This window comes from Salvelinus alpinus, chromosome 13 (assembly GCF_045679555.1).
Source record: "Salvelinus alpinus chromosome 13, SLU_Salpinus.1, whole genome shotgun sequence".
In the NCBI taxonomy this organism is placed as follows: Eukaryota; Metazoa; Chordata; class Actinopteri; order Salmoniformes; family Salmonidae; genus Salvelinus; species Salvelinus alpinus.
This window is the reverse complement of record NC_092098.1, coordinates 39,581,243-39,608,607: the sequence shown is the minus strand read 5'-3', so window position 1 is coordinate 39,608,607 and position 27,365 is coordinate 39,581,243. Positions and strand designations below refer to the sequence as shown.

General features: G+C 42.7%; 1 protein-coding gene across 2 annotated transcripts in view; it reads left to right on the top strand.

Moving 5' to 3' along the window:
* Nucleotides 1–27,365, top strand: part of tmem132e (transmembrane protein 132E) — a 379,620-nt gene that overhangs the window by 334,445 nt on the left and 17,810 nt on the right. For both annotated transcript variants that reach the window (XM_071339298.1, XM_071339297.1), the window contains exons 4-6: nt 15,340–15,532; nt 19,990–20,133; nt 26,878–27,083. In XM_071339298.1, coding sequence (XP_071195399.1) covers nt 15,340–15,532; nt 19,990–20,133; nt 26,878–27,083 — 543 coding nt within the window. The remainder of the gene's footprint in view (nt 1–15,339; nt 15,533–19,989; nt 20,134–26,877; nt 27,084–27,365) is intronic.

The window sequence follows — 27,365 nt, the reverse complement described above, 5'->3', positions numbered from 1 at the left end:
ACTGGGCAGACGGATGGCTCAGATGGCGCTGGGGAGACGGATGGCTCTGGCCGGATGAGGCGCACTGTAGGCCTGGTGCGTGGTGCCGGAACTGGTGGTACCGGGCTGGAGACACGCATCTCAAGGCTAGTGCGGGGAGAAGGAACAGGGCATACTGGACCCTGGATACGCACATTAGGCCTAGTGCGTGATGCCGGCACTGGTGGTACCGGGCTGGGGACACGCACTTCAAGGCTAGTGCGGGGAGCAGCAACAGGATGCACAGGACTCTGGAGACGCACAGGAGACTTGGTGCGTGGCGTAGGCACAGGTGGTAATGGGCGGGAGACACGCACCATTGGACGAGTGCGTGGAGGAGGAACAGGGCTCTGGAGACACACTGGAAGCCTGGTGCGTGGTGTAGGCACTGGTGGAACTGGACTGGGGCGGGGAGGTGGCGCCGGAAATACCGGACCGTGCAGGCGTACTGACTCCCTTGAGCACCGAGCCTGCCCAACCTTACCTGGTTGAATGGTCCCCGTCGCCGGCCCAGTGCGGGGAGGTGGAATAACCCGCACCGGGCTATGTAGGCGAACCGGGGACACCATGCGTAAGGCTGGTGCCATGTAAGCCGGCCCGAGGAGACGCACTGGAGACCAGACGCGTTGAGCCGGCTTCATGGCACCTGGCTCAATGCCCAATCTAGCCCTACCAGTGCGGGGAGGTGGAATAACCCGCACCGGGCTATGAACACGTACAGGAGACACCGTGCGCTCTACTGCGTAACACGGTGTCCGCCCGTACTCCCGCTCTCCACGGTTAGCCTGGGAAGTGGGCGCAGGTCTCCTACCTGCCCTCGGCCCACTACCTCTAAGCCCCCCCCCAAGAAATTTTTGGGTTGTACTTGCGGGCTTCCAGCCTTGCCTCCGTGCTGCCTCCTCATATCGCCTCCTCTTGGCTTTCGCTGCCTCCAGCTCTTCACGAGGGAGGCGATATTCTCCCGGTTGTGCCCAAGGTCCCTTTCCATCCAAAATCTCCTCCCATGTCCATGAATCCTTTGTTCCTTGCTCCTGTTGCCACTGATCACGCTGCTTGATCCTTGTTTGGTGGGTAATTCTGTCACGATCGTGTGGAGGAGAGACGGACCAAGGCGCAGCGGGATATGAATACATCTTCTTTTATTAGAACGACGAAGATGAACATGAAACAAAACACTTATACAAACTATACAAAACAACAAACACCCCCTATACCATATAATCACCCAAAACACACACATACCCCATGTCACACCCTGACCTAACTAAAATAATAAAGAAAACAAATAATACTAAGGCCAGGGCGTGACATTATGGGGTATTGTGTGTAGGCCAGTGACAAAAAAACGACATTTAATCAATTTTAAATGCAGGCTGTAACACAGCAATATGTGGAAAAAGTCAAGGAGTGTGAATACGTTGTATGTTGCTGCATTGCAGTGCCATGGAGATGTTATCGGCAAAAATGGCAGCACTACCTATGCCTGTCACTGGGCAAGGGTACCCATGATTATTTACAGGCACATCACAGGACTCGGGCTACGTTCCAATATCCATACTAGGCTTCCTCTTAGAATGCATGCCCAATACATTGGATAATGGATCAGACCATTACTCTCATCAGTCCTAAAACAGGCCCTCCATTTTGAATGAAGGCAGTACCAGTGGAATCAGGTGCAGCTGAGGATGAAGGGAGGTAGCTAGCTTCTTAGCCTGTGATACAGCAATACCTCTGGGCGGGCGAAGCCTGGCATTAGCTAACATAAATCACTAATACACTCAACTCATTAACAAAGAAGGCATTAAGAGTTTGGGCTGCTTATCCTAAACCTCCGGAGCTATTTAGCCAGTGCAGATCCTAGTAATACCACCGCCCATAGTTTCCACGGACTGTGGGGAAAAAAGAGACTGGCCAAGTGGGTCTGGAGGGAGGGGGGGTAGAGAGTGAGCGTAACAGACAAACAGTGACATTACCTGAATAAAAGATCAGCCAGTCTTTCTTTGTTCTCTCTCAATAGGGCACTTAGTGTCTGTCTTTCTCGCTATATTTAGCGGACCGTGTCAAGTCATCTTTGCCATCCTGTCACCATGTTGGAAATCCAGTCCCGCAGGGGGTCAAGCTACGATAAAGACACATTGTGTCATCCCGACTTTTGTCAGAGGCCCAGTCAAAAGTCATGAAGGTATTTTGGGCAGAGTTCATATGTTACTAAAGAGTTTTGCCTACATTCTAGGGCCATATAACAGTCTCCAAGAATAAATAGCCTGCCGTTTCCTATTTTCCTTTGATTTAGCCATCTAGCTGAAAAAAGCATTAAAGATGAGTGAATTCTCAAACTACAGTATTTCAGGCCCACTTCACCCAGCTAAGTGAGATAACATTAATGGCGGGACCTTTTTTGAAGGCATATTTAACTGTGATATAGTTCTGCCTTTTTGTGCCGACTTTGGTATATATTTTAGATAATGGACCATGCTGGGCTGCTTTATAAATCTGTCCACAAAAGTAGTATGAGTAGATCCATGCCAAAAAGGGTCCCAGTAGTTTTCTATTACCACATTAAGCCTAATAGGTTTAAAGCCTTCATTCGACATGGTTTAGCAAAAAATCTAGGCCTATAATAGATGATATTGTCATCTTCAATCATGAAGCGTGATCAATTTCCTGGGCGAACGCTGCACTTGGGAGCATTTTACATTTCCTGCAGGATGAAAACATGACTTTCTTCCATAGCTTGGTGACATGTACGTTATACAAGGAACTAAGAATAGTCAATGCTTTTAATGTCCACCATGTGATTCTCTGTATTGTCAAGGACTTCGGAGTTGTTATGACAACATGCAATTATTATAAGGGTTCATCTTAATGTAAAGAATATGTAACATGTTAATGTGAAAAAGTTATTTGAGGAGCTGGTGGTTAATACCACCGACATACTCATGTTCTTCATGTACTTCTGATTGGTGCACACCAGTATCTCACTCGTCACACGCAGCTATGTCTTTTTTTCAAAGGTCGTTATGCATCTTACCACTGAGCTCATTAAAGTATAAATAAATGTTTTAATGCTTGCTTGAACATTCTTTTTGAACACAACTCAATCATCAAGTTTGCTGACGACAACAGTGGTAGGCCATTCTCCTGGGGAGAATGGTGCTGCATTGCATAGCAGCCGTTTTACAAGCTCCTGACCAATTTGGCTTATTTTTTTCTTTATTTTTTTGTACTTAATGTTTCTGCCATCGTTTCCTGTGACTGAAAAGAGCTTATGGACATCAGAGCAAAGATCACTAACCTCAATTTGGATGAAGATTTCTACTTCAACAAGTCGGAGTTGCAGGACATACTGCTCACCCCGGAAAAGAAAAAGGTGGGGTAAAAGAGGCGATGTGTGGGCACCCTGACGAAGCTGCTTTGGCGAGTACATAAACCGCAGCTACTGTCTGTTCTATTGGCGATCGTACAATCTCTGGAGAACAAACTGGATGAGCGTTCGAGACTGTCCTATCAATGGGACCTGAAGAACTGTAATTCAACAGACACTCGTATCCAGAGCGACTTACAGTAGTAGTAACTGCATGCATTTTTCATACTTTTTCGTACTGGTCTGTTTTGTATCGAATCCAAAACCCTAGCGTTGCAAGCGCCATGCTCTACCAACTGAGCCACACGGGACCTAATATCCTATGTTTCACGGAGCTGTGGCTGAACATGGACATGGATAAAATACATCTAGATGTTTTTTCTATGCATCTGCAGGACAGAACGGCAGCGTCGGGTAAGCTAAAGGGAGAAGGTGTGTGTCTCTTTGTTGGTGCACGATCTCTAATAGAAGCTGGTGCACGATCTCTAATAGAAGTCAAGAGGTTCTGCTTGCCTAAGTTAGAATACCCTATGATAAGTTGTAGACTTTCTTTTGTGTTACTATTTCTTTTTTTATTAAGCAAATATTTGTCTTACTCTTGAACTCTGCATTGTTGGGAATTGGCTCATACAGTGCCTTCAGAAAGTATTCATACCCCTTGACTTATTCCACGTTTTGTTGTGTTACAGCCTTAAATCAAAATGTATTTAAAACATTTATTTTTTTTAAATTGAAAATGGAATGCAAGAATATCTCATTTACCTAGTTTTACAACCCGATTTAAGTCAAAACTTTAATTAGGCCACTCAGGAACATTCAATGTCATCTTGGTAAGCAACTTTGTCCTTGTGCTCTACGTTATTGTCCTGCTGACAGGTGCATTTCTCTCCCAGTGTCTGTTGGAAAGCAAACTGAACCACGTTTTCCTCTAGGATTTTGCCTGTGCTTAGCTCTATGATGTTTTTTTTATCCCAAAAAAACTCCCCAGGCCTTGCCAATGACAGGCATACCCTTAATATAATGCGGCCACCACCATGCTTGAAAATATAAAGAGTGGTACTCAGTGATGTGTTGTGTTGGATTTGCCCCAAACATAATGCTTTGTATTAAGGACATAAAGTACATTTCTTAGTCACATTTTTTGCTGTTTTACTTTAGTGCCATATTGCAAACAGAATGCATGTTTTGGAATATTTTTATTCTGTACAGGCTTCCATTTTTTCACTTTGTCATTTAGGTTAGTATTGTGGAGTAACTACAATGTTATTGTTCCATCCTCAGTTTTCTCCTATCACAGCCATTAAACTCTGTAACTGTATTAAAGTCACCATTGGCCTCATGTTGAAATCCCTGAGCGGTTTCCTTCCTCTCCGGCAACTGAGTTAGGAAGGACACTTGTAACTTTAGTGACTGGGTGTATTGCCCACTCAAAGTCTAATCAATAACTTCACAATGCTCAAATGAATATTCAGTGTGTGCTTTTTAAATGTTTTATCGATCTACCAATTGGTACCCTTCTTTGCGAGGCATTGGAAAACCTCCCTGTGTTTGAAATTCACTGCTCGACTTACATATAATTGTATGTGTGAGGTACAGAGATGAGGTAGACATTCAAAAATCATGTTAAACACTATTATTGCATACAGAGTGAGTCCATGCAACTTATTATGTTACTTGTTAAGCACATTTTTACTCCTAAACTTATTTAGGCTTGCCATAACAAAGGGGTTGAATACTTATTGACTCAAGAAATTTCAGGTTTTCATTTTTTATTCATTTGTAAAAATGTCTAAAAAGATAATTCCACTTTAACATTATGGTGTATTGCGTGTAGGCCAGTGACCCAAAATCTCAATTTACTCCATTTGATATTCAGGCTGTAACACAACAAAATGTAGAAAAAGTTGAGGAGTGTGAATATTTTCTGAAGGCACTGTAAGTAAGCTTGTCACTGTAAAGTCTACACCTGTTGTATTTGGCACATGTGACCAATCAAATTTTATTTCATTTTACAACACTATTTACCAAGAGAGTTTTCATCTATATTTTTCGTAGCTGTCTATTTACCACCACAAACCGATGCTGGCACTAAGATCCCACTCAACGAGCTGTATAGGGCCATAAGCAAACAAGAAAATGTTCATCCAAATTTTGACCTCCCCTTTTTTAGCACATCACTAGGACATCTACAGGACATCTACAGCACCTGGTGTCACAGGAAGGCCAAGAAAATGATCAAGGACCTCAGCCACCCAAGCCACGGCCTGTTCACCCCACTACCATCTACAAGACGGAGACAGTACAGGTGCATCAAAGCAGGGACCGAGAAACTGAAAAACAGCTTCTATCTCCAGGCCATCAGACTGTTAAATAGTCACCAATATCCTCTTCCCAGTACCCTGCCCTGAACCTTAGTCACTGTTACCTAGCCTTCTACTATGTACATAGTCATTGCACACTGGTCACTTGAATGTTTGCGTACTGTTTTACCAACTTCAAAGTGCCTTCAGAAATTATTCACACCCTTTGACTTTTTCCTTTTTGTTGTTGTGTTACAGCCTGAATTTAAAATAGATTAAATTTAGATTTTTGGTCACTGGTCCATGCACAATATCCCATAATGTAAAAGTGGAATTATGTTTCTCGAAATGTGTACAAATTAATAAAAAATGTCTTTGGTCAATAAGTATTCAACCCCTTTGTTGTGGCAAGCCTAAATAAATTCAGGAGTAAAAATGTGCTTAACAAGTCACATAATACGTTGCGTGGAATAATGTTGGAATAGTGGAATAGTGTTTAACATGATTTTTGAATGACTACCTCATCTCTGCACCCCACACAGCAGTGAATTTCAACCACAAAGATGAGTTGTTTTACTATGCCTCTCAAAGAAGGGCACCTGTTGGTAGGATGGGTAAAAAAGATAAAAAGCAGACATTGAATAAGCAGACACAGAACATTTTGGGTGGTATATCAATACATCCAGTCACTACAAAGTTACAGGCGTCCGTCCTTCTGTTGCCGGAGAGGAAGGAAACCGCTCAGGGATTTCACCATGAGACTAATGGTGACTTTAAAACAGTTAGTTTAATGGGTGTGCTGGGAGAAAACTGAGAAGGGATCAACAACATTGTAGTTAATCCACAATACTAACCTAATTGACAGGGTGAAAAGAAAGAAGCCTGTACAGAATACACATATTCCAAAACATGCATCCTGCTTGCAACAAGGCACTAAAGTAATAATGCAAAACATGTGGCAACGCAATTCACTTTCTGTCCTGGAGCAAATCCAATACAGCACATTACTGAGTACCACTCTCAATATTTTCAAGCATAGTGATGACTGTATCATGTTATTGGTAAGCTTGTAATCGTTAAAAAACTGGTGAGTTGTTCAGGATAAAAGAGAAACGGAATGGAAATACGCACCGGCAAAATCGTAGAGGAAAACCTGATTCAGTCTGCTTTCCACCAGACATTGGGAGACTAATTCACCTTTTAGCACCAGCGTTGCTTACCAAGAAGACGCCAGAATCCCCCACGCCAGAATTTATTCTAAGCGCAGGCACATTTACATCCAGCTTTAGCACTGCTTAGCACTTTATTGTTGTCTTGATCCTCTCTCACCTCTCACTATGCATTGTACTAGACATCGATTTTTTCCAATGGCTTCCTAATCATGGCAATATTCATTTTGTAAATGCAGTGTCCTCCCATGTCCCTGTGGAGACGACGGGAAAATCAGATTTGATTGAAATTGATTGCCGGCTAACAAATTTTAAACAACTGATAAAGCAATTAACTGGGTCGAGTTGGCATTCTCTCACGGATGTTGCTCTTAACTTATAATTGTAACTATTGATTCAAAGGAACAATTGTGGAGAGGCATTCTCTCTGACTAGAAAGCTTTACGGCAATCATTTATTTTCCCTGGCACATCTCATTCACTTCTTCTAAGGCTAATCTCTAGGTATATGTTATATCTGTGCAAACTCTTACTGGAAGAAATGGAAAGCTTCGGAACTATAGGCTATTTGAACAATTTAAACCCAGGTTTGGTAGCTGAATATTCCTGGTGCATGGGGTGAAGTGTAATTGTTGAAAGATAGGTGGGGACCATCGGGCCTCCCATCGGTCTCTCGTGGGGTCTTCTAAACCAGCTGTCATCATCGGCAGCTCTATGGTGAGAAACATCTTGATTCCTGGGGCAAAAACCCTGTGCTATTCTAGAGCACGAGTACAGGACATTACAAGGCTGCTTCCTATCGTTCTATGACATTGTCGTAGATAACATTCATATACTGAAAATTTGTGCAAAAAAGGCAAACTCTGCTCCATCATTCATTGAATCAGGTGGCTCATTCATCACAAAACTACTTTAATTATTTTTGTATTGGCAAGATTAGCACACTTAGGCATGACATGCCAACAACAACATTCTGAACCTACACTCCATGCATGACTGACCAAATTAAAAAAGACAAGCATTGTAATTTTAATTTCCTAAAAGTGAGTGTGGAAAAGGTGGATTTTTTTTTTATGTCTATTAAATCAAATCAAATTTTATTGGTGACATTCACATATTTAGCAGATGTTATTGTGGATGTAGCGAAATGCTTGTGTTCCTAGATTCAACAGTGCAGTAGTATCTAACAATGCATAACAATACAAACAGATCTAAAAGTAAAAGAATGGAATTAAGAAATATATAAATATTAGGACGAGCAATGTCAGTGGCATTGACTAAAATACAATAGAATACACTATATACATATGAAATGAATAAAACAGTATGTAAACAGTATGTAAACATTATGTAAACATTATTAAAGTCGCCAGTGATTCCATAAAATAAAAGTGGTGATCCTAACTGACCTAAGACAAAGAATTTTTACTAGGATTAAATGTCAGGAATTGTGAAAAACTGAGTTTAAATGTATTTGGCTAAGGTGTATGTAAACTTCCGACTTCAACTGTACATAGGGCAGCAGCCTCTACGGTGCAGGGTTGAGTAACCAAGTGGTATCCGGCTAGCAATGGCTATTTAACAGTCTGATGGCCTTGAGATAAGAGCTTTTTTTCAGTCTCTCGGTCCCAGCTTTGATGCACCTGTACTGACTTCGCCTTCTGGATGATAGCGGGGTGAACAGGTTGTGGCTGTCAAGCTTATGGGCATGTGGCAGCAGTGTGCAGGAGGGAGGTTCCTAGGTGTGAGAAGTGTGCAGAAGGGCATGAGACAAAGGAATGTGTAGCATTGGAGAAAGAAGCAGTATGTGTTAATTGTAGTGGTGCCCATGGGGCTGGGGATCAGAAATGTCCCGTGCGAGAGAGGCAGGTTGAGGTTTCCAGGGTTAGTGTAGAGCAGAAGTTGTCATATGCTGAGGCAGTGAAGAAAGTAGAGGAAGATGGGTCAAGGGGGATGGATCCTGAGAGGAGTGGTGTGAATAGTAGATCTCTATCAGTACAGAGATATCAACCAACAAGTGATTTATGTTTCAGTAACATTGGATTTTTAGCATTTATAGCAATGGTTATCAACTGTACTGCAAGGGTGGACCGATCGTAAGTCGCAGAAAATTAAGGTGGTGGTGGCAGCTGCAGAGAGTTATTTGGGTGTGCTATACTTGACGTCAGAAGACTTACAGGGTAGAGGTCGACCGATTATGATTTTTCAACACCGATACCGATTATTGGAGGACCAAAAAAAGCCGATACCGATTAATTTTGTAATAATTTTTGTAATAATGACAATTACAACAACACTTATTTTAACTTAATATAATACATCAATAAAATCAATTTAGCCTCAAATAAATAATGAAACATGTTCAATTTGGTTTAAATAATGCAAAAACAAAGTGTTGGAGAAGAAAGTAAAAGTGCAATATGTGCCATGTAAGAAAGCTAACGTTTAAGTTCCTTGCTCAGAACATGAGAACATATGAAAGCTGGTGGTTCCTTTTAACATGAGTCTTCAATATTCCCAGGTAAGAAGTTTTAGGTTGTAGTTATTATAGGAATTATAGGACTATTTCTCTCTATACGATTTGTATTTCATTAACCTTTGACTATTGGATGTTCTTATAGGCACTTTAGTATTGCCAGTGTAACAGTATTGCTTCCATCCCTCTCCTCGCTCCTACCTGGGCTCGAACCAGGAACACATCAACAACAGCCACCCTCGAAGCAGCGTTACCCATGCAGAGCAAGGGGAATAACTACTCCAAGTCTCAGAGCGAGTGACGTTTGAAACGCTATTAGCGCGCACCCCGCTAACTAGCTAGCCATTTCACATCGGTTACACCAGCCTAATCTCGGGAGTTGATAGGCTTGAAGTCATAAACAGCGCAATGCTTGAAACACAGCGACGAGCTGCTGGCAAAACGCACAAAATTGCTGTTTGAATGAATGCTTACGAGCCTGCTGGTGCCTACCATCGCTCAGTCAGACTGCTCTATCAAATCATAGACTTAATTATAACATAATAACACACAGAAATACGAGCCTTTAGGTCATTAATATGGTCGAATCCGGAAACTATCATCTCGAAAACAAAACGTTTATTCTTTCAGTGAAATACGGAACCGTTCCGTATTTTATCTAACGGGTGGCATCCATAAGTCTAAATATTCCTGTTACATTGCACAACCTTCAATGTTATGTCATAATTACGTAAAATTCTGGCAAATTAGTTTGCAACGAGCCAGGCTGCCCAAACTGTTGCATATACCCTGACTCTGCGTGCAATGAACGCAAGAGAAGTGACACAATTTCACCTGGTTAATATTGCCTGCTAACCTGGATTTCTTTTACCTAAATATGCAGGTTTAAAAATATATTATTCTGTGTATTGATTTTAAGAAAGGCATTGATGTTTATGGTTAGGTACAGTCGTGCAACGATTGCGCTTTTTTCGCAAATGTGCTTTTGTTAAATCATCCCCCGTTTGGCGAAGTTGGCTGTCTTGTTAGGAATAAATAGTCTTCACACAGTTCACAACGAGCCAGGCGGCCCAAACTGCTGCATATACCTTGACTCTGTTGCAAGAGAAGTAACACAGAGAAATTCATGTTAGCAGGCAATATTAACTAAATATGCAGGTTTAAAAATATATACTTGTGTATTGATTTTAAGAAAGGCATTGATGTTTATGGTTAGGTACACGTTGGAGCAACGACGGTCCTTTTTCGCAAATGTGCACCGCATCGATTATATGCAACGCAGGACACGCTAGATAAAGTAGTAATATCATCAACCATGTGTAGTTAACTAGTGATTATGATTGATTGATTGATTGTTTTTTATAAGATAAGTTTAATGCTAGCTAGCAACTTACCTTGGCTTCTTACTGCATTCGCGTAACAGGCAGGCTCCTCGTGGAGTGCAATGAGAGACAGGTGGTTAGAGCGTTGGACTAGTTAACCGTAAGGTTGCAAGATTGAATCCCCGAGCTGACAAGGTAAAAATCTGTCGTTCTGCCCCTGAACAAGGCAGTTAACCCACCGTTCCTAGGCCGTCATTGAAAATAAGAATGTGTTCTTAACTGACTTGCCTAGTTAAATAAATGTGTAAAAAAATGAATATATATATATTTTTTAATCGGCCAAATCGGTGTCCAAAAACAGATTTCCGATTGTTATGAAAACTTGAAATCGGCCCTAATTAATCGGCCATTCCGATTAATCTGTCTACCTCTATTACAGGGTATGTTGAGTGGTGGTGTCTCGGTAGTGATGTCCCTGATGATGTTTTTGGCGGCCTTCCTGTGACATCGGGTGCTGTAGGTGTCCTGGAGGGCAAGCAGTGTGCACCAGGTGATGCGTTGGGCAGACTGCACCACCCACTGGAGAGCTATGTGGTTGCGGCGGTGTAGTTGCCGTAACAGGCTGTGATACAGCCCGACAGGATGCTCTTAATCTGTATCTGTAAACGTTTTTGAGGGTCTTAGGGGCCAAGCCGAATTTCTTCCGCCTTTTCTACAGCGTTTTCTTCACCACACTGTCTGTGTGGGTGGACCATTTCAGATTGTCAGGGATGTGTATGTCGAGGAACTTGAAGCTTTTCACCTTCTCCATTGTGGTCGCACTGCGGTCACACACTTAATGTGTTGTGAAATCTGTTGTGAAATGTAATGTAATGGTTTTGTAATTGTATATAACTGCATACATTTTTGCTGGACCCCAGGAAGAGTAGCTTCTGCCTTGGCAGCATTTCCACCCCTGTGTAACTCTTATTCAGCACATGAGCGATTTGGGTGTCTGGTTTTCTGAGTGCTAGTTGTTGAGGGTCTGGCCAAGCTTCCTGCTTTGTGAGGAGTGTCATAGATAAATAAGTAGGAATATTCCATGAGTGATGTTGAGAGAAACAGTCAGAAGTCATTTAGGCTGTCAGCTCTCATCATGCCGTTTCCAGTAAGGCCCTTTGTGAGTGCAGTACTGGAGATAGGGACTCGGCTCCCAGTCTTCGTTACGACATTGGCATTTTCCCTTTGAATGGCAGACTTCTTTTCTCTCTGCCGAGGGGAGATAGCAGCATGGTTCATTTCAGATCCAGGTCAAGTGTGGCTGAAATGGTCTTGTAAACCAGGAACCTACTGTAGGCCTACACTGCTGAAACCCATTTCGAAGTGCAATGCGGAATGTGTCTTTCAGATGTGATGGTTTCACAGCTCGGAGCAACTGTAATGGTGGTATATAAAACATATAATATGTTGGTCTGCTGGTACTTCATTCCACAATTGATTCAATAATTTTACACCATCTTAGAGGAAGATAAGTCCTTTATAAGTAGAAGAGGTTAAATGTTTTAGTACATATACAATGCGAGGAATGAAACGGTGTGAAAGTTCATCTTTGCCTAGGTAAAACTAACATGTGCGAGTACACATGTCTACTGTTCATGTGGTTAAAGTAATGGATGTTTGAAATGGTAGGAGGGGTTGTTCACATCGTATGTTTGACCACTCTACTGCATGTGAGCTAGTCATTTACATTTACATTTAAGTCATTTAGCAGACGCTCTTATCCAGAGCGACTTACATATTGGTGCATTCACCTTATGATATCCAGTGGAACACCCACTTTACAATAGTACATACAGGTACACGTACACACGCACACAGGTACATGTACACACACACACACGCACACAGGTACACACAGGTACACACACACACACACACACACACACACACACACACACACACACACACACACACACACACACACACACACACACACACACAGGTACACACACACACACACACACACACACACGCACACAGGTACACACACACACACAGGTACATGTACACACACACACACGCACAGCTGTTTCTCTGCTCCTTGTTCCACACCTCCAGTTTCCTCTGAGAGTCCAGCCTTGCATCATCTCACTCATCGCTCTATCTAAGGAAAACTTCTCACCAGACAAACTTTATCTCCAGCTCCTCTGGGTGTGGCAGGGTAGCGAAGGCCTGGAAGCTGTGGTTAAACCTATTACAGTTTTGTTTTTCTCTCACGTTTGTTCAATTTTCACGTGCACTGTATCTGATACATTTTCACGTGCACTGTATCTGGTACATTATCACGTGCACTGTATCTGGTACTTTTTCACGTGCACTGTATCTGGTACTTTTTCACGTGCACTGTATCTGGTACATTTTCACGTGCACTGTATCTGGTACTTTTTCACGTGCACTGTATCTGGTACTTTTTCACGTGCACTGTATCTGGTACTTTTTCACGTGCACTGTATCTGGTACTTTTTCACGTGCACTGTATCTGGTACTTTTTCACGTGCACTGTATCTGGTACTTTTTCACGGGCACTGTATCTGGTACTTTTTCACGTGCACTGTATCTGGTACTTTTTCACGTGCACTGTATCTGGTACTTTTTCACGTGCACTGTATCTGGTACTTTTTCACGTGCACTGTATCTGGTACTTTTTCACGTGCACTGTATCTGATACTTTTTCACGTGCACTGTATCTGGTACTTTTTCACGTGCACTGTATCTGGTACGTTTTCACGTGCACTGTATCTGGTACATTTTCACGTGCGCTGTATCCGGTACTTTTTTTCACGTGCACTGTATCTGGTACTTTTTCACGTGCACTGCATCTGGTACATTTTCACGTGCACTGTATCTGATACATTTATCACGTGCACTGTATCTGATACATTTATCACGTGCACTGTATCTGATACATTTTCACATGCACGGTATCTGGTATCCGGTATCTAGTCATAACTGTCTGGTACTTATGCACATATTTATGGGCTATGGTAATGATCATGGAAATGTAATGAAAAGCTTACCATGCCCATAGAAATGTAATGAACCGGTTTCGCCGTTTCATTGCTTGATCATTGAAATCCATTGAGACAGTTGTAACATCTTGTACAGATGATGCATTGCAGGGTTTCCCAAAGAATCAGTGCTTGATGATGAGTTGGTTATTTGACTCAGCTGTGTAGTGCTAGGGCAAAAACCAAAATGTGCATCCCGGAAGACGCCCCAGAACCGAGTTTGGGAAACCCTGATGTATTGTACTAAATGATCACATTGAAAATCTACTGTAGGCTGCTTGTCCGTGTGGGAAACAGACATATTGATCATAAATATAGTATACTGCTTCTACCAAAGGTTGATGTGGGAATGAGTTGCTTGGCTAGCTGGATAGGTAAATAGATGCAAAAAAGTGAAAAGACAACACCCAAGAAAGGACCACAACCATAATATTTCTAACTAGCCACGTGCGAGCGTTTGAAGGAAAAAGTAAGCTGTTTCACTACACTGGACCCGTCAGAATGAAAAGCAACGAGCCAATGACATTACAATAGGGGTGTGATTGAAGTTGTGCAGCCCCTTGACATGACAGATCGCGTAGCACAAGCATCAGAAATTGTAACGACAAGTCCGACAATGCTTCAAAAATGTAGGACAGCTGGTCAGGACAGCCCCATTGATTACAGGCGGGGGGGGAGGGGGGCATTCAGTTTTTTCTCAAATGGTTATGAATCCCAATTTGTAAGTCGCTCTGGATAAGAGCGTCTGCTAAATGACTTAAATGTAAATGTAAATCTATGTCATGGTGCTCTTTTATAAAAAGCTGTCACGTTTCGACCGTGAAGTCTTTATAAACCTTAGCTTATCAAAGACTCGTTGGTCACCTTGTAAGAAGTTCAACTCACTTTTGGAGTTTCCAGAGTTCAGTCACATTCATTTAGGTGATGAATCACCTAAAGCTGACGTTGGTGAAGGCTTCACATGCCTCCTTCATTTATACATTTTTAGAACGATGTCGGTGCACTGCAATTTTCAAATAAAAATAAAATTAGGTTTTGTCACACACTGAGTAGGTGTGGTGAAATGTATTGTTTTACAGGGTCAGCCATAGTAGTACGGTACCCCTGGAGCAAACTAGCGTCATGTGCCATGCTCAAGGATAAATGGAAAGATTTTTCACCTTGTCGGCTCAGGTATGCGAACCAGCACTCTAATCGCTAGGATACCTGCATCCCTATCGTCTGTTCATGTTAATCTCTCTTGATAAACACCCAAAAAAATCTAAAACTCTCTGAAATACATGCTCACGCATGTGTGTAGGGATCTCATGCCTGGTCAGGTAGCTCCTAAAAGCAGATAGGAATGGCACATTTCTGGACCTCATTGGTTATTCCAAAACAACAGATGCGCACAAGCAGCAGCCTGATTGTTTCATTTGCTGACTGTTCCAATACATAATGCCTAATACATGACAGAACAGCTGCTTGTGCCGATCGTCTACTCATTAGCATATTTAATGATCAAATGCAGCCCTGACCCCCATTAAGCCCCTTGTAAATGAATAAAATGCTGGATTTGGTGCTGGATCCTACTGTGTTTTTGGTAACATATTGCTGTTATTGATGTATTACGCTTTAATTGCTCAATTATTCCATTCCCCACAGGGATGAACTGGCCAATATCGAGGTGATGCAACTGGACTTTGAGATGGAGAACTTCACCAGCCAATCGGTCACCAGAAGGATCAACTGGAACATCGACTACCGGGGCCAGAACCCACCTCCGGACTCGGAGAAGGTGGTGACTGAGTTGACCGTGGTGCAGAAGGACATTCAGGCTATCATCCCACTCTCCATGGTGAGTAACCTGTGACATCACATATGGTATGCTATAATAATGTTCATATCAGTTGAATCTGTCCATTGTAACATTTGCCACAACTATTCAATTCAAATCTCTCATGTAAGAGAGGGTTAGCCTCCAGTTTCATCAAAGGACCTTCGATCCCCATTGTCATTTGTAACCATGCTTATCAACACTTGAGGTTCTCTCTCACTAGATCGATGATGATTTCACCTGCTAAGAGAAGGCTACCAAGGCCACCAACTAATTGCACATCATGCTAAGAGTCTGTCTGGCGTCTCCACTCCTATCTCATGAAAAGGGGCAATTACTGTAGTAGGCAGTAAAAAACAATTGTGGAAACAAGGGACATTAATTAAGTAATAGGAAGGTAGAGAGCCAGTCCTGAAGGGTCAAGTCGCCTCCTGTGTGGTTTTACCTCCCCTTACTTGGTGAAGGGAGCCTGTGGAAAGTCTCTAGAAGTTTTAGGGGGGGAGAGACTTCATTATTTGGAAAAATACAATTCAACTGCTTGGGTAAAATTTATAACGACACTTAGTTCTCTCAGCCCCGCATATATTTATATAGGTCTAAAATGCCACAAGTTGCAAAGAAGCAAGCACCCAGGTACTGAAGACACTTTTTTAACACACTCAACTACAGAGGTTAATAAGCGAAGAGGAACATGAACTCTGTGTGTTCACCGGACTTGGCAGTGTGCTTCGAGGGCTTTGTTAGAGGGGTCAGGCAGCGATGAGGATAGGAGTTCAGCTGAAAGGAGCCGGGGTCATAGAAAGGTCAACGCGTGGGGAATAGCAAAAAATAGCAATAGCCGAGGCAACCTGCGCCATTTCATTCATTATCAGCTGCTTTGTTTCACTGTTTCTGCTTCATGTACTGTAGTGTAGAGAGAGTGCGTCCCAAATGTAACCTTATTCCCTTCATAGTGTACTACTTTTGACCTGGTCCCATAGCACTCTGGTCAAAAGTAATGCACTATATAGGGAATAGGGTGCCATTTGACAAAGGCAGAATCTAATGCCACACATTCTCAGGTCTCTCTGTCTAATTATTGTAACAGTAACAGTAGCAGCAAGGCGGTAGACATAATGCACTCAGCACGTTGTGCCTACCATTGCACACATCCTCTGAGAGCTTGATAGAAACCAGAAGGCTCAGATCAGTATGTTTTCTGCAGCCACTGATTTGGGAGACAGCAGGATGAGGCAATCTGGGGGAAAAAACACACAAGATGCATTTTATCTTGAGTAACAAAAAAATGAAACAGACGAGGGACAAGAACATGGCAAACCATGTGCACAAAATGAATCCCCTCTGATTTAGCCCTAGCATGAACAAATGAGGGAGGGAGGCTTGAGGGAGAGATAGAGGGATGGGGGGGGGGAGGAGAAAAAAAACGAATCCCAAGACGTGAAAGCTTTGCTAAGCAGATTCACTGCCAGCCAGAGCTGAGCCACTACAACTGGGGAGGAGGAGGCGAGGGAGGGGTGAGATAGTAGCGAGGGAGGGGGGAGGAGGAACGAAGGAGGTGGGTGAGTTTACAGTGCAGAGTAGTAGCATCTTCCAGGAGGATGTGGTTAAATCAGACTCCATCACATTAGTCCTGTCAGGGCCCCAGCTAGGTCCCCCTGGCCCCCACAGTCTTGGCGCAATTACCGCCCAGTGTCAGAGAGCCCTCTCAGGGGCTTCTTATTAACGAGGGATGGGAGAGGTGGAGAGGGAGATGAGGAGGGGAATAGCGGGATACTGTGTTGCTGGCCCCACCACTGCTTCATGCTGCCGCAGTAGCGAACAGATTATAAATAAAACATGGGCGTCACAGGGCACGCGCACACAAACACACACACACACATCTACACACGCCACAGGTTTTGCACGTCTTACGTGGTGTTTCAATCATTTCCATGAGGAGTAGGAAGTGGAAGCCGTGGCGCAGAAAGCAGCAGAGGTTTGGCTTTGATATGATTCGCTGGCTAATCGGCTCGGTCTTAAAGCCTCCATCAAAACTCAACAACTGTGGGGCTGTCAAGCTTCATTCATTCTCTCACTGCTTGTCATTTGGTTACTTGGATTAAAGTGGACCCTGCTTCTTTCATTTCTCCAGTTTAAATCTAAAACAACACTGTTCACATGGTCGAAGCTAAACTAGTAGTCATTAATCGACAATACTAGTCGTTGTTACAGGAGCAGTATAATAGATGTTTTCATTTCCGCAGTGTATTAGACTGATCGTTGTCTCAGTCCCGTTTATTGGGCCTGGAGTAGTCGTGTCTTGTGTCTACACTAACTGATCCTTTTCTTACTGTGTGTCTTAATGCATGGAGTTAAAAAGTGTTAAGCTTGGTGTTTCGCAGGCTATAAAGTGTTTGATTACTTTGAAATCCTTTCCTGCGTGTTACTGATAGCTCTCCCCCTACTGTGTTCATGATAAGCTCTCACTCATTACTCCGGACACTGTGGCTACCACTTACCGCCACCATAAATTCTCAGACCCCCCATTTAAATGTTGCATATTAGCTGGGCAACAGAATACCATTGGCACGTGAAAATGAGAAACATGAGGGAGGACGGGATGATTTTTTACTATAAGGTGGCAGTTGCGGTTTGTTGAGAAGAAAAAGAGTTGAGCTCTTTTCTCCGTCCCATAATTTGTCAATGTCAGAGTACCTCCCACTGGGCACAGATGTCAATTCAACGTCTATTCCATGTTGGTTCAACCTAATTTAATTGAAATTATGTGGAATCAACGTTGATTTAACCAGTGTGTGCTTAGTTGGCTGTCATTGGTCTGCAGTGGCTATTCTTTAGCAAGAAACTCAGAGGCTAGGTTAACACATTTTCCTCACCGTATAATTACTTAATAAGCATATTGTATTATGAACAAATGTATCAACAGGTAAAATGGCATCAATATTCAAATAGTGCACCAGCTAATTTGATTTGGGCAGGACCTGACCATTGTGAATTATTCTAGACTTTAAATTGTTCTAGTTTCAAATAGTTTGGAAGTTATATTGTGAGATTACCTGCTATGGACAGCAATAAGTCATTCAGTATGTATTGGTTTTCGAAGGGCACACACAACATACAATTTGCACTCATTGTCAGTGAACATATGCTTGTATCATGCCAAGTAAACTCTCCTATTTGATTGCTAGCTTTAGGGCACTACAAATTAAAGGAGCTCATCAACATACATGCCTCCAGAAGCAACATTAATACTCTTTTATATGCTGCATTCTTTTTGATTACACCACATTAAGTAATACTGTTTTGCTTCCAAGACTTGAGCATGGTGGTGTTTTGATTGAAGTCAAAGGAACATTTACATGATTTGGGTTTTCTCTAGGGGGCCACGAGGGACACAAATTAAAGTCAAACTCCTTACCCCCGCATAGCTCACATTCATTCCATCAAAATAATGAGTTTATTAACAGTCGCCCATTTCAAGGACCAGTGTGCATTTTAATTGGCTGTTTCTATATCACTGGAGTCATGATAAAAGTGTAGATCCGCTGACGGACTTGGCCCTGTTTATAATCAGTTCTCAAGTCAGTTTTTATTCCCCAGCAATGAGATTTCAGACATTTATTAGCAACACTAGACTTCATAGTTTTTGTTTGAGGCCTTAGTGCACAGATTCACTAACAGTAACATGTTGTTTGAGGCCTTAGTGCACAGATTCACTAACAGTAACATGTTGTTTGAGGCCTTAGTGCACAGATTCACTAACAGTAACATGTTGTTTGAGGCCTTAGTGCACAGATTCACTAACAGTAACATGTTGTTTGAGGCCTTAGTGCACAAATTCACTAACAGTAACCAAGATTGTGAGGACAGATACAAAGGTTTTTAGGACAGGTTATGTTTTGTTGGGGCATTCAAATATACTTTCCTTTGTCACCTTAATTTTTGCATGCGCTTGATGAAGAAGGAATGTTTCGCTTTACTCAAATTTCTTAGCATACATAGTCAACGTGAACTTCTTGCCTTTTTGTTCTAGAGTCATTTGGAGCAGAATGCAGCTCGGAGGGGAAAACATAAAAACATATTCCCTTTGTACAGTACAGGAAATGTTCAACTTGTAGTATATTTGAGATTTAAAAAAGGCTTCTGAAGTACGTAATTTCCACTTTGAAATTTCAGACTTGATTTACCCTTAAGAAAAATGTATCAACCCCTACAAAAATGTGTATTATAATGCCAATTATAATCCACATAATAATTCACATTTCCTGCTGAAGCAAACTGGCTCAAGTTAAGATCCTTCATCTGTACTTGGAGTGATGAAATGGATGAAAATCAAACCCAACGATCACTGAGAATGGCTTCCAGCGGAACTCTTTTGGACATTATTTTTGAAAAGTACATATTGGAAGTACCCAGTGAAATATAATAGCGATGAACACTATCTAACACTGTTTCATGTTTGTTCCCCCTCTACTCTACAGGACACCGAAATCATTAACACAGCGATACTGACCGGCCGAACCGTGGCCATTCCCGTGAAAGTTGTCTCTATTGAAATGAGTGGAGTCGTCACCGACGTCTCGTCCTTCGTAGAGTGCAAGTCGTCTAACGAAGACATTGTCAAGGTATGGTACAGTGGAAAACTTGGTCATTTTGGGGAAATTACTGGAATTTTGCAACCCTATCCCTCCGATCTTGGTAATGCATCTGATACCGAATGGAATCCCACCACACTCGTACACACCCTAATGGACCTGCAGCACACTTTAATATACCATAATGCAAACAGGAAAACCTCATTATATGGCTGTCCCTCCATGGACGAATCAATGGATGTTCATACACGTACTGGTACACCAAAATCAATAGGTTACAAAGCACAGTTATAACTATAAAGGATATAGTTTTGAAACACTTATCTTCTCTGGCCTAGTCTGGTCTAGTCTGGCCTAGTCTGGTGTAGTCTGGTCTAGTCTGGTCTAGTCTGGCCTAGTCTGGTCGAGTCTGGCCTAGTCTGGTCGAGTCTGGCCTAGTCTGGTCTAGTCTGGTCTAGTCTGGCCTAGTCTGGTCTAGTCTGGTCTAGTCTGGCCTAGTCTGGCCTAGTCTGGTCGAGTCTGGCCTAGTCTGGTCTAGTCTGGTCTAGTTTGGTTGCCACCATGTCTCCAGACCTTAGAGTTTACTTTAGCTGCATTATCTGGTGCAAGGCATCCATTTCCATCCATTTTCATTGACTACATCCCAAATGGCACGCTATTCCCTATTTACTGCACACATTTTTACCAGAGGTCCTGGTCAAAATTACTGCACAAAATAGGGAATAGGGTACCATTTGGGATGCAGCCTTAGCCAAGTAGGGCGACTGAAGTGATGTAAAGGATGTAGGTAAAAATACTTGAAAGTACTACTTAAGTAGTATTTGGGGGTATCTGTACTTTACTATTTTTATTTTTGACAACTTTTACTTTTACTTAACTACATTCCTAAAGAAAATGATGTACTTTTTATTCAATGCATTTTCCCTGGCACCCAAAAGTACTCGTTACATTTTGAATGCTTAGCAGGACAGGAAAATGGTCTAATTCACACTTATCAAGAGAACATCCCTGGTCATCCCTACTGCCCCTGATCTGGCAGACTCACTAAACACAACTCTTTCTACAGATAAATGGGATTTACCCCTGCTGATTATGGGGTATGAAGGCAAAATGTGGGTCCTTCTTCAATCCACAAATGGGAGTTGATGTTGTATTCTACCACTGTGGGCTCCCAACGGGCCAGAGTTGTGTTTGTGAGTCATCCCAGGACACTAGTATCGTCTCCTCGCCTCCAGTCATCCAGTGATGGAAAAAGTACCCAAGTGTCATACTTGAGTAAAAGTAAAGATACCTTAATAGAAAATGACTCAAGTAAAAGTGAAAGTCACCCAGTAAAATAATACTTGTTTAAAAGTCGAAAAGTATTTGGTTTTAAATATACTTAAGCATCAAAAGTTAATGTAATTACTTTAAATATACGTGTCAAAAGTAAAAGTATAAATCATTTCAAATTCCCTATTTAGAAAACCAGATGGCACTACTCTTGTTTTTTATTTATTTACGGATAGCCAGGGCCAACTCCATCACTCAGACAAACAAAGCATTTGGATAAAGGAGGTTGCAACCTCTGAAATGTAATCCAGCTTTATTTGTTGATTTTCTCGGAGCACGTTTGATGACAGCATCACGACACCTTACAGAACGTGAGAAAATTATACATGTGAGAAAAATATACAATTTTTTTTAATGTTGATTTAAGCATTTCTGTTCATTTGAGAAGATCACGTGGGATTATCGAAAGCAGAGTGCACAATAATAAATGCACGTGTTCAGAATAAGTGGAGGGAAAAGCATCAACTGTACAATACAGCAAGAATATACAGACCACACCTAATCTTATTCTGACATTCATATGTATGATAAGACTAGGATCTATTTGTCAGAGGGCAAATCAAAAGCGAGACATTTTGCCATTAATCTATTTGTGAGAAGGTTTAGAATGGTTTCAAGGCGAGCTGCATTAGCTCAATGTTATTGAATAGACCTCGCTTCGCTGCCCTTGCCATTGAACTTTAGAGGATAATGCAAGATGAGACCTTCAAGCCGAGACAGTTCTATAAAACAATCCGCCGAATACAAAAGAAAGGTTCCTAAAGATGATCCACAAAGGTTGTGTGGTTGTTCAGTTGTGTGGTTTTGTGCTCTCCCCATTGCATTTTGTGGTGCCACATTATTCATACACAGCACTGTAATGCAGATCTGTTCTAATCAGATTACTCTATTCTATTATTCTATTCGCGTAGCCTAGGTGAATCTGTGGAACACTAAAAACTATAGGCTCCGCTCGGTCTATAAGTAAAGCACATAGAGAATGTCTTGTCATATAAACCAAGTCTCACCATGTGCACGTACTGTAGGTTGTGAATTCCAAATGCGTGGGCTTCTGCTTCATTTTTGTATGTTTTTTTTTAAACAAAGCATTTATTTTTTATTTTTTGCTTTGGCTCTTCGCCAACCTGCCATTGTTCTGTTTTTGTTCCCAACTTTTGGAAAAGGTTATGCTGCTCTCATTTCTCTTTGCTGAGGCGTTTATTTGTTTGTTTGTTTCTCCCTCTTTGAAATAAATAGGCCACAGTATATGTCAGCGCTGCCGGATAACCCAATCCCATTTGACTGTACAGTGTGTGTGTGTGTGTGTGTGTGTGTGTGTGTGTGTGTGTGTGTGTGTGTGTGTGTGTGTGTGTGTGTGTGTGTGTGTGTGTGTGTGTGTGTGTGTGTGTGTGTGTGTGTGTGTGTGTGTGTGAGCACAGTAGGATGATTTGGTTATTAAAGACCACATCTGTGCTCTGCTCAGACAGAGTTTATTCTGCTATTTTGTGTTGTGTTGTGCAGGGTGTGGAGGAAGGCACGGGGATGGGAGGCAGTATGGGGAGAAGGCAGGCAGCAGAGACGGAGGCTGGGCGAAAGGAGGTGTGGGCTGAGGACCCTGTGGGGATTTGTCAGCGAGCGGGAGACATGACTCCCCCAGCTGATCCTTTCTCCCAGGGCTGTGTGTGTGTGTGTGAGTCACTGTAGCCATCTGAGGACACAGATAAGGCGGCGGCCGAAAGCCTTGTTCCATGCCAGTGGTCATCCAACCCTTGCCCTGCCAAGCCCTCTGTTTCCTCCATTCTGCACTCACACCAATGTGACACATTCACCTTCAGCTAACGACCAGGCTTAAATAAGAAAGGCTTTGTGAGGCAGTGAGATAAGTACACCTGAGTGGTCTAGTGTCTTCACTGTTGTCTCCTTGCTGTCTGCTGTGCTATTGTATATGAGAGGTCTCGAAGAAGTTCGTATTATTGTTGATGGCCTCACAATGAGGACATAATCCAGTCGATGAGAGCATACAGGCCCAGAATTTTTGTTAAATGATTGTATCCTACTAGAAACTAATAACCTGCCCAGGGACTGCGGTTGAAAATTAGCCGGCTGGCTAAAACCGGCACTTTTACTGAAACGTTGATTAATGTGCACTGTCCCTGTAAAAATAAAAATAAACTCAAACTGGTTTTGAGAGATTAAGCAATGAAACGCTGTGTTTCGCAAAGAATTCCTTCAGTTGATTAATAAGTTAAGGGGGATTTTTAAAGACAAGTCTATTGATTATCATACTGTACCTTCCATCAATCAAACTAGTTTTTCATAATGGCCACTACAGAGCAACATTAATACAACTGGGGTGTGTTCATTAGGCACCAAACGAAAGTAAAATAAATTGAAACAAGGAGGGACAACCCGAACTTGTACCTTAACGCTTGATTTCGCTTTCTGTTGCAAAACATTTTAAAATGTTTGACGTTGCATGCCCTAATGAACACAGCCCGAGTTAGGTTTTATTTTTCCATCTGCTCCACCTTCAGCAAGAAAACAGGTGGCATTGATAGGCCGAAATCCTGTTTGGAGGCACATGTTGAAGTTAAGCGTGTAAGCAGAGGTGAGCCAGCATGGGATCTCCATCACTAAATGGTGCTCATTGTTTCTCATTAGATCCATATGCATTAGTCAGTAGAATAAGTACTATCAGGTCAAATGAACCTGCCAACCTTCTGTGTTCCACATGCATGCAACTCAACGTGCATGCACAATACGTTAAACCAAAACAAACATTAAGCGACCCGTGGAAAAACAAAGCCCGACAATACAGTATTGGAATCCGTTTTGTTATCAGAGCTGCCGAGGAGTAAAGATATGGATATACTGTGCTGCAGGCGGGTGGTGATCCTTTTTGATCCTGGATCTCTGTCTGTTGGTTTAAACTGAGCCTGGATGCCGCCCTAGCGGGTAGTGCACGCCCTGTCTTTCTTTGCCCCGACCCTACCCAGGAAATCTGTTGGCACCATGGAAGATGCCACAGCACATTAGAGGGCTGTGTAGCGACGACAGCTCGCGGCTCCATGCATGAGAGCACTTTCACGGGCCCCGCTGGGCTACTGACACCCGTAGTCGTTAACAGCTTTTGACTCACAATTAGCCAGCCAAGTTTATTAGCTGCCTGCAGGAGCTGGGATCGTTTATGCTAGCGCAGTTAGCAAGGGTGAGTGAGAGTGATAGGAAGGCTGGTGTTAGCATTATAGCGATGGGGAGGCCTAGAATGGTAGGTCACAGGTGTGGAGGGGGCACTGTGTTTTGGTGCAGAGGATGACGGTGTGTGTGTGTGTGTGTGTGTGCATGTGTGTGCGTGCGTGCGTGCGTGTGTGTGTGTGAGAGAGAGAATATGGGGGCAGGTACACTACATGACTAAAATTATGTTGACACCTGCTCGTCGAACATCTCTTTACAAAATCATGGGCATTAATATGTAGTTGGACCCCCTTTGCTGCTATAACAGCCTCCACTCTTCTGGGTATGCTTTCCACTTGATGTTGGAACATTGCTGCAGGGACTTGCTTCCATTCAGCCACAAGAGCATTTGTGAGGTCTGGCACTGATGTTTGGCGATTAGGCCTGGCTCGCAGTCAGCGTTCCAATTCATCCCAATGGTGTTTGATGGGGTCAGGGTTCTGTGCACGCCAGTCAAGTTCTTCCACATCGATCTCGACAAACCATTTATGTATTTCTGTACAGAATCGTGATTCATCACTCCAGAGAACGCGTTTCCACTGCTCCAGAGTCCAATGGCGGCGAGCTTTACGCCACTAAAGCCGACGCTTGCCATTGCACATGGTGATCTTAGGCTTGTGTGCGGCTACTCGGCCTTGGAAACGCATTTCATGAAGCTCCCAGTTATTGTGCTGATGTTGCTTCAAGAGGCAGTCTGTAACTCGGTAGTGAGGACAGACGGTTTTTACGTGTTATGTGCATTAGCACTCGGCAACCCGCGTTCTGTGAGCTTGTGTGGCCTACTACTTCGCAGCTGAGCCGTTTGTTGCTCCTAGACATTTCCACTTCACAGTAAAAGCACGTACAGTTGACCAGGGCAGCTCTAGCAGGGCAGAAATTTGACGAACTGACTTGTTGGAAAATTGGCATCCTATGACGGTGCCACGTTGAAAGTCAATGAGCTCTTCAGTAAGGCCATTCTACTGCCAATGTTTGTCTATGGAGATTGCATGGCTGTGTGCTCAATTGTATATACCTGTCAGCAACGGGTTTGGCTGAAATGGACGAATCCACTAATTTGAAGGGGTGTCCACATACTTTTGTATATATAGTGTATGTCCTTTGCTGTATCTAAGCCTGGCAAGCAAGAACCTAATTATCATGATTCAGTATGAAAAAAAGTATATTACCCTGATTCCAGCTGACATCACAGATCTCTGCCAGAGAATGATGATCCCAAAATCCCTATTCACACAAAGGTGACTACAGACAGATAATCTGAAAACTTGATTTACCAGAACAAGGGAAACGAGGGAAAAGACTAATCTCTCTCCTCTATCTGAAGGCTTCCCACCCAGCCTGTATGGATTGCAGAGTGGAGAGGCCTGTCTGGATGGACTGGGTGTTTTATTAAACCCCCCTCCTCTTATGATGAATCCCCAACCCTGAGAAGACTGGCGAACCCGACCTCCATTTGCAGGAGATTAGCTCCTCTGATTACAGTGTCAGCTGCCTCCAACTGCCAGATAAATCATCGATGGTATCCCGAAAGCAAACCCTGCTATCTATTACAGTAAATCATTTAGTATTAAAGGGATGGGTATTTATGAGAAATACTGTGCTGGGTGATTTCTTGGAGACAACTGCTGGATAAAAAATAAGTAAACAGAATTTTGTGTGCGGGCACCTGATGTATTTAGCTTTCATATTCTATGAATTATCTGTTGCCTGAAGCTTGTGTTAGTATATATATTCTGCTGTGTATCTCCGCATAATTTTGTACAGATCATTACACTGAAAATAGTGGTGGGTTGTGGGTGATCGTGGGCCTGATTTTTAAAGGCTTAGAGTAGACTGTACTTAAGAGCCAGTTCATCCACTCAAGAAGAGACTCAAATTAGATAGGAGAAAACCCTCAAGTAGTGTTGTTTACACTGTGTTCCCAAATATTTTAAATTACAAAAATATAGCCCCTCGTGGCAAAATATTGGAAAGTTCACAAAGGAGGATTATTGTGACCTAATAATAATAGTACACATTCCACATTAAAATAATCTGTAAGCGAAAAGGAAGACATGTTTTCCCTGTTTCCTTTAGCGGAATCTGAGAAAAGCTGTGCACCAGCAAATCCAATGTAATAAACTAGGTGGTGGACTCTACTCCTGCATCCATACTGTACTATATCACTTGTATCACCTGTCAACGGCAGATCATTATCATATATTGACCCTTAACCTTTGTTTTTCACAGGTGTCCATGAATTGTGACTACGTGTTTGTGAACGGGAAGGAGACGCGGGGCTCCATGAACGCCCGGGTCATCTTCAGCTACGAGCACCTCAGTGCCCCCCTGGAGCTGACCGTGTGGGTGCCCAAACTCCCCCTTCAAGTGGAACTGTCCGACAGCAACCTGAGCTTCATCAAGGGCTGGAGGGTACCCATTCTTCCTGACCGCAGGTAGAACTCACCAACACACTAAACACAGCTCCCCTTTGTGTGTAGTGTTAGAGTGGAGAGCACTGCTCTTTTAGAGCTGATGTTTCTTGTATTTATTTTTAATTCATTTTGAGGTTACTGCACTCTAGTGTGGTTTGCTGCACTCTAGCTGAGACACTAGCCTAGATGTCATTGTCTTCCTCAACTTAATGTTTTTAGTCTTTACCTTGCACTGTCATGTATCGTTTCAATTGTGCAGCCCATATTTTGCTTGTGTCGTGTGTGTGTGTGTGTTACATGTCG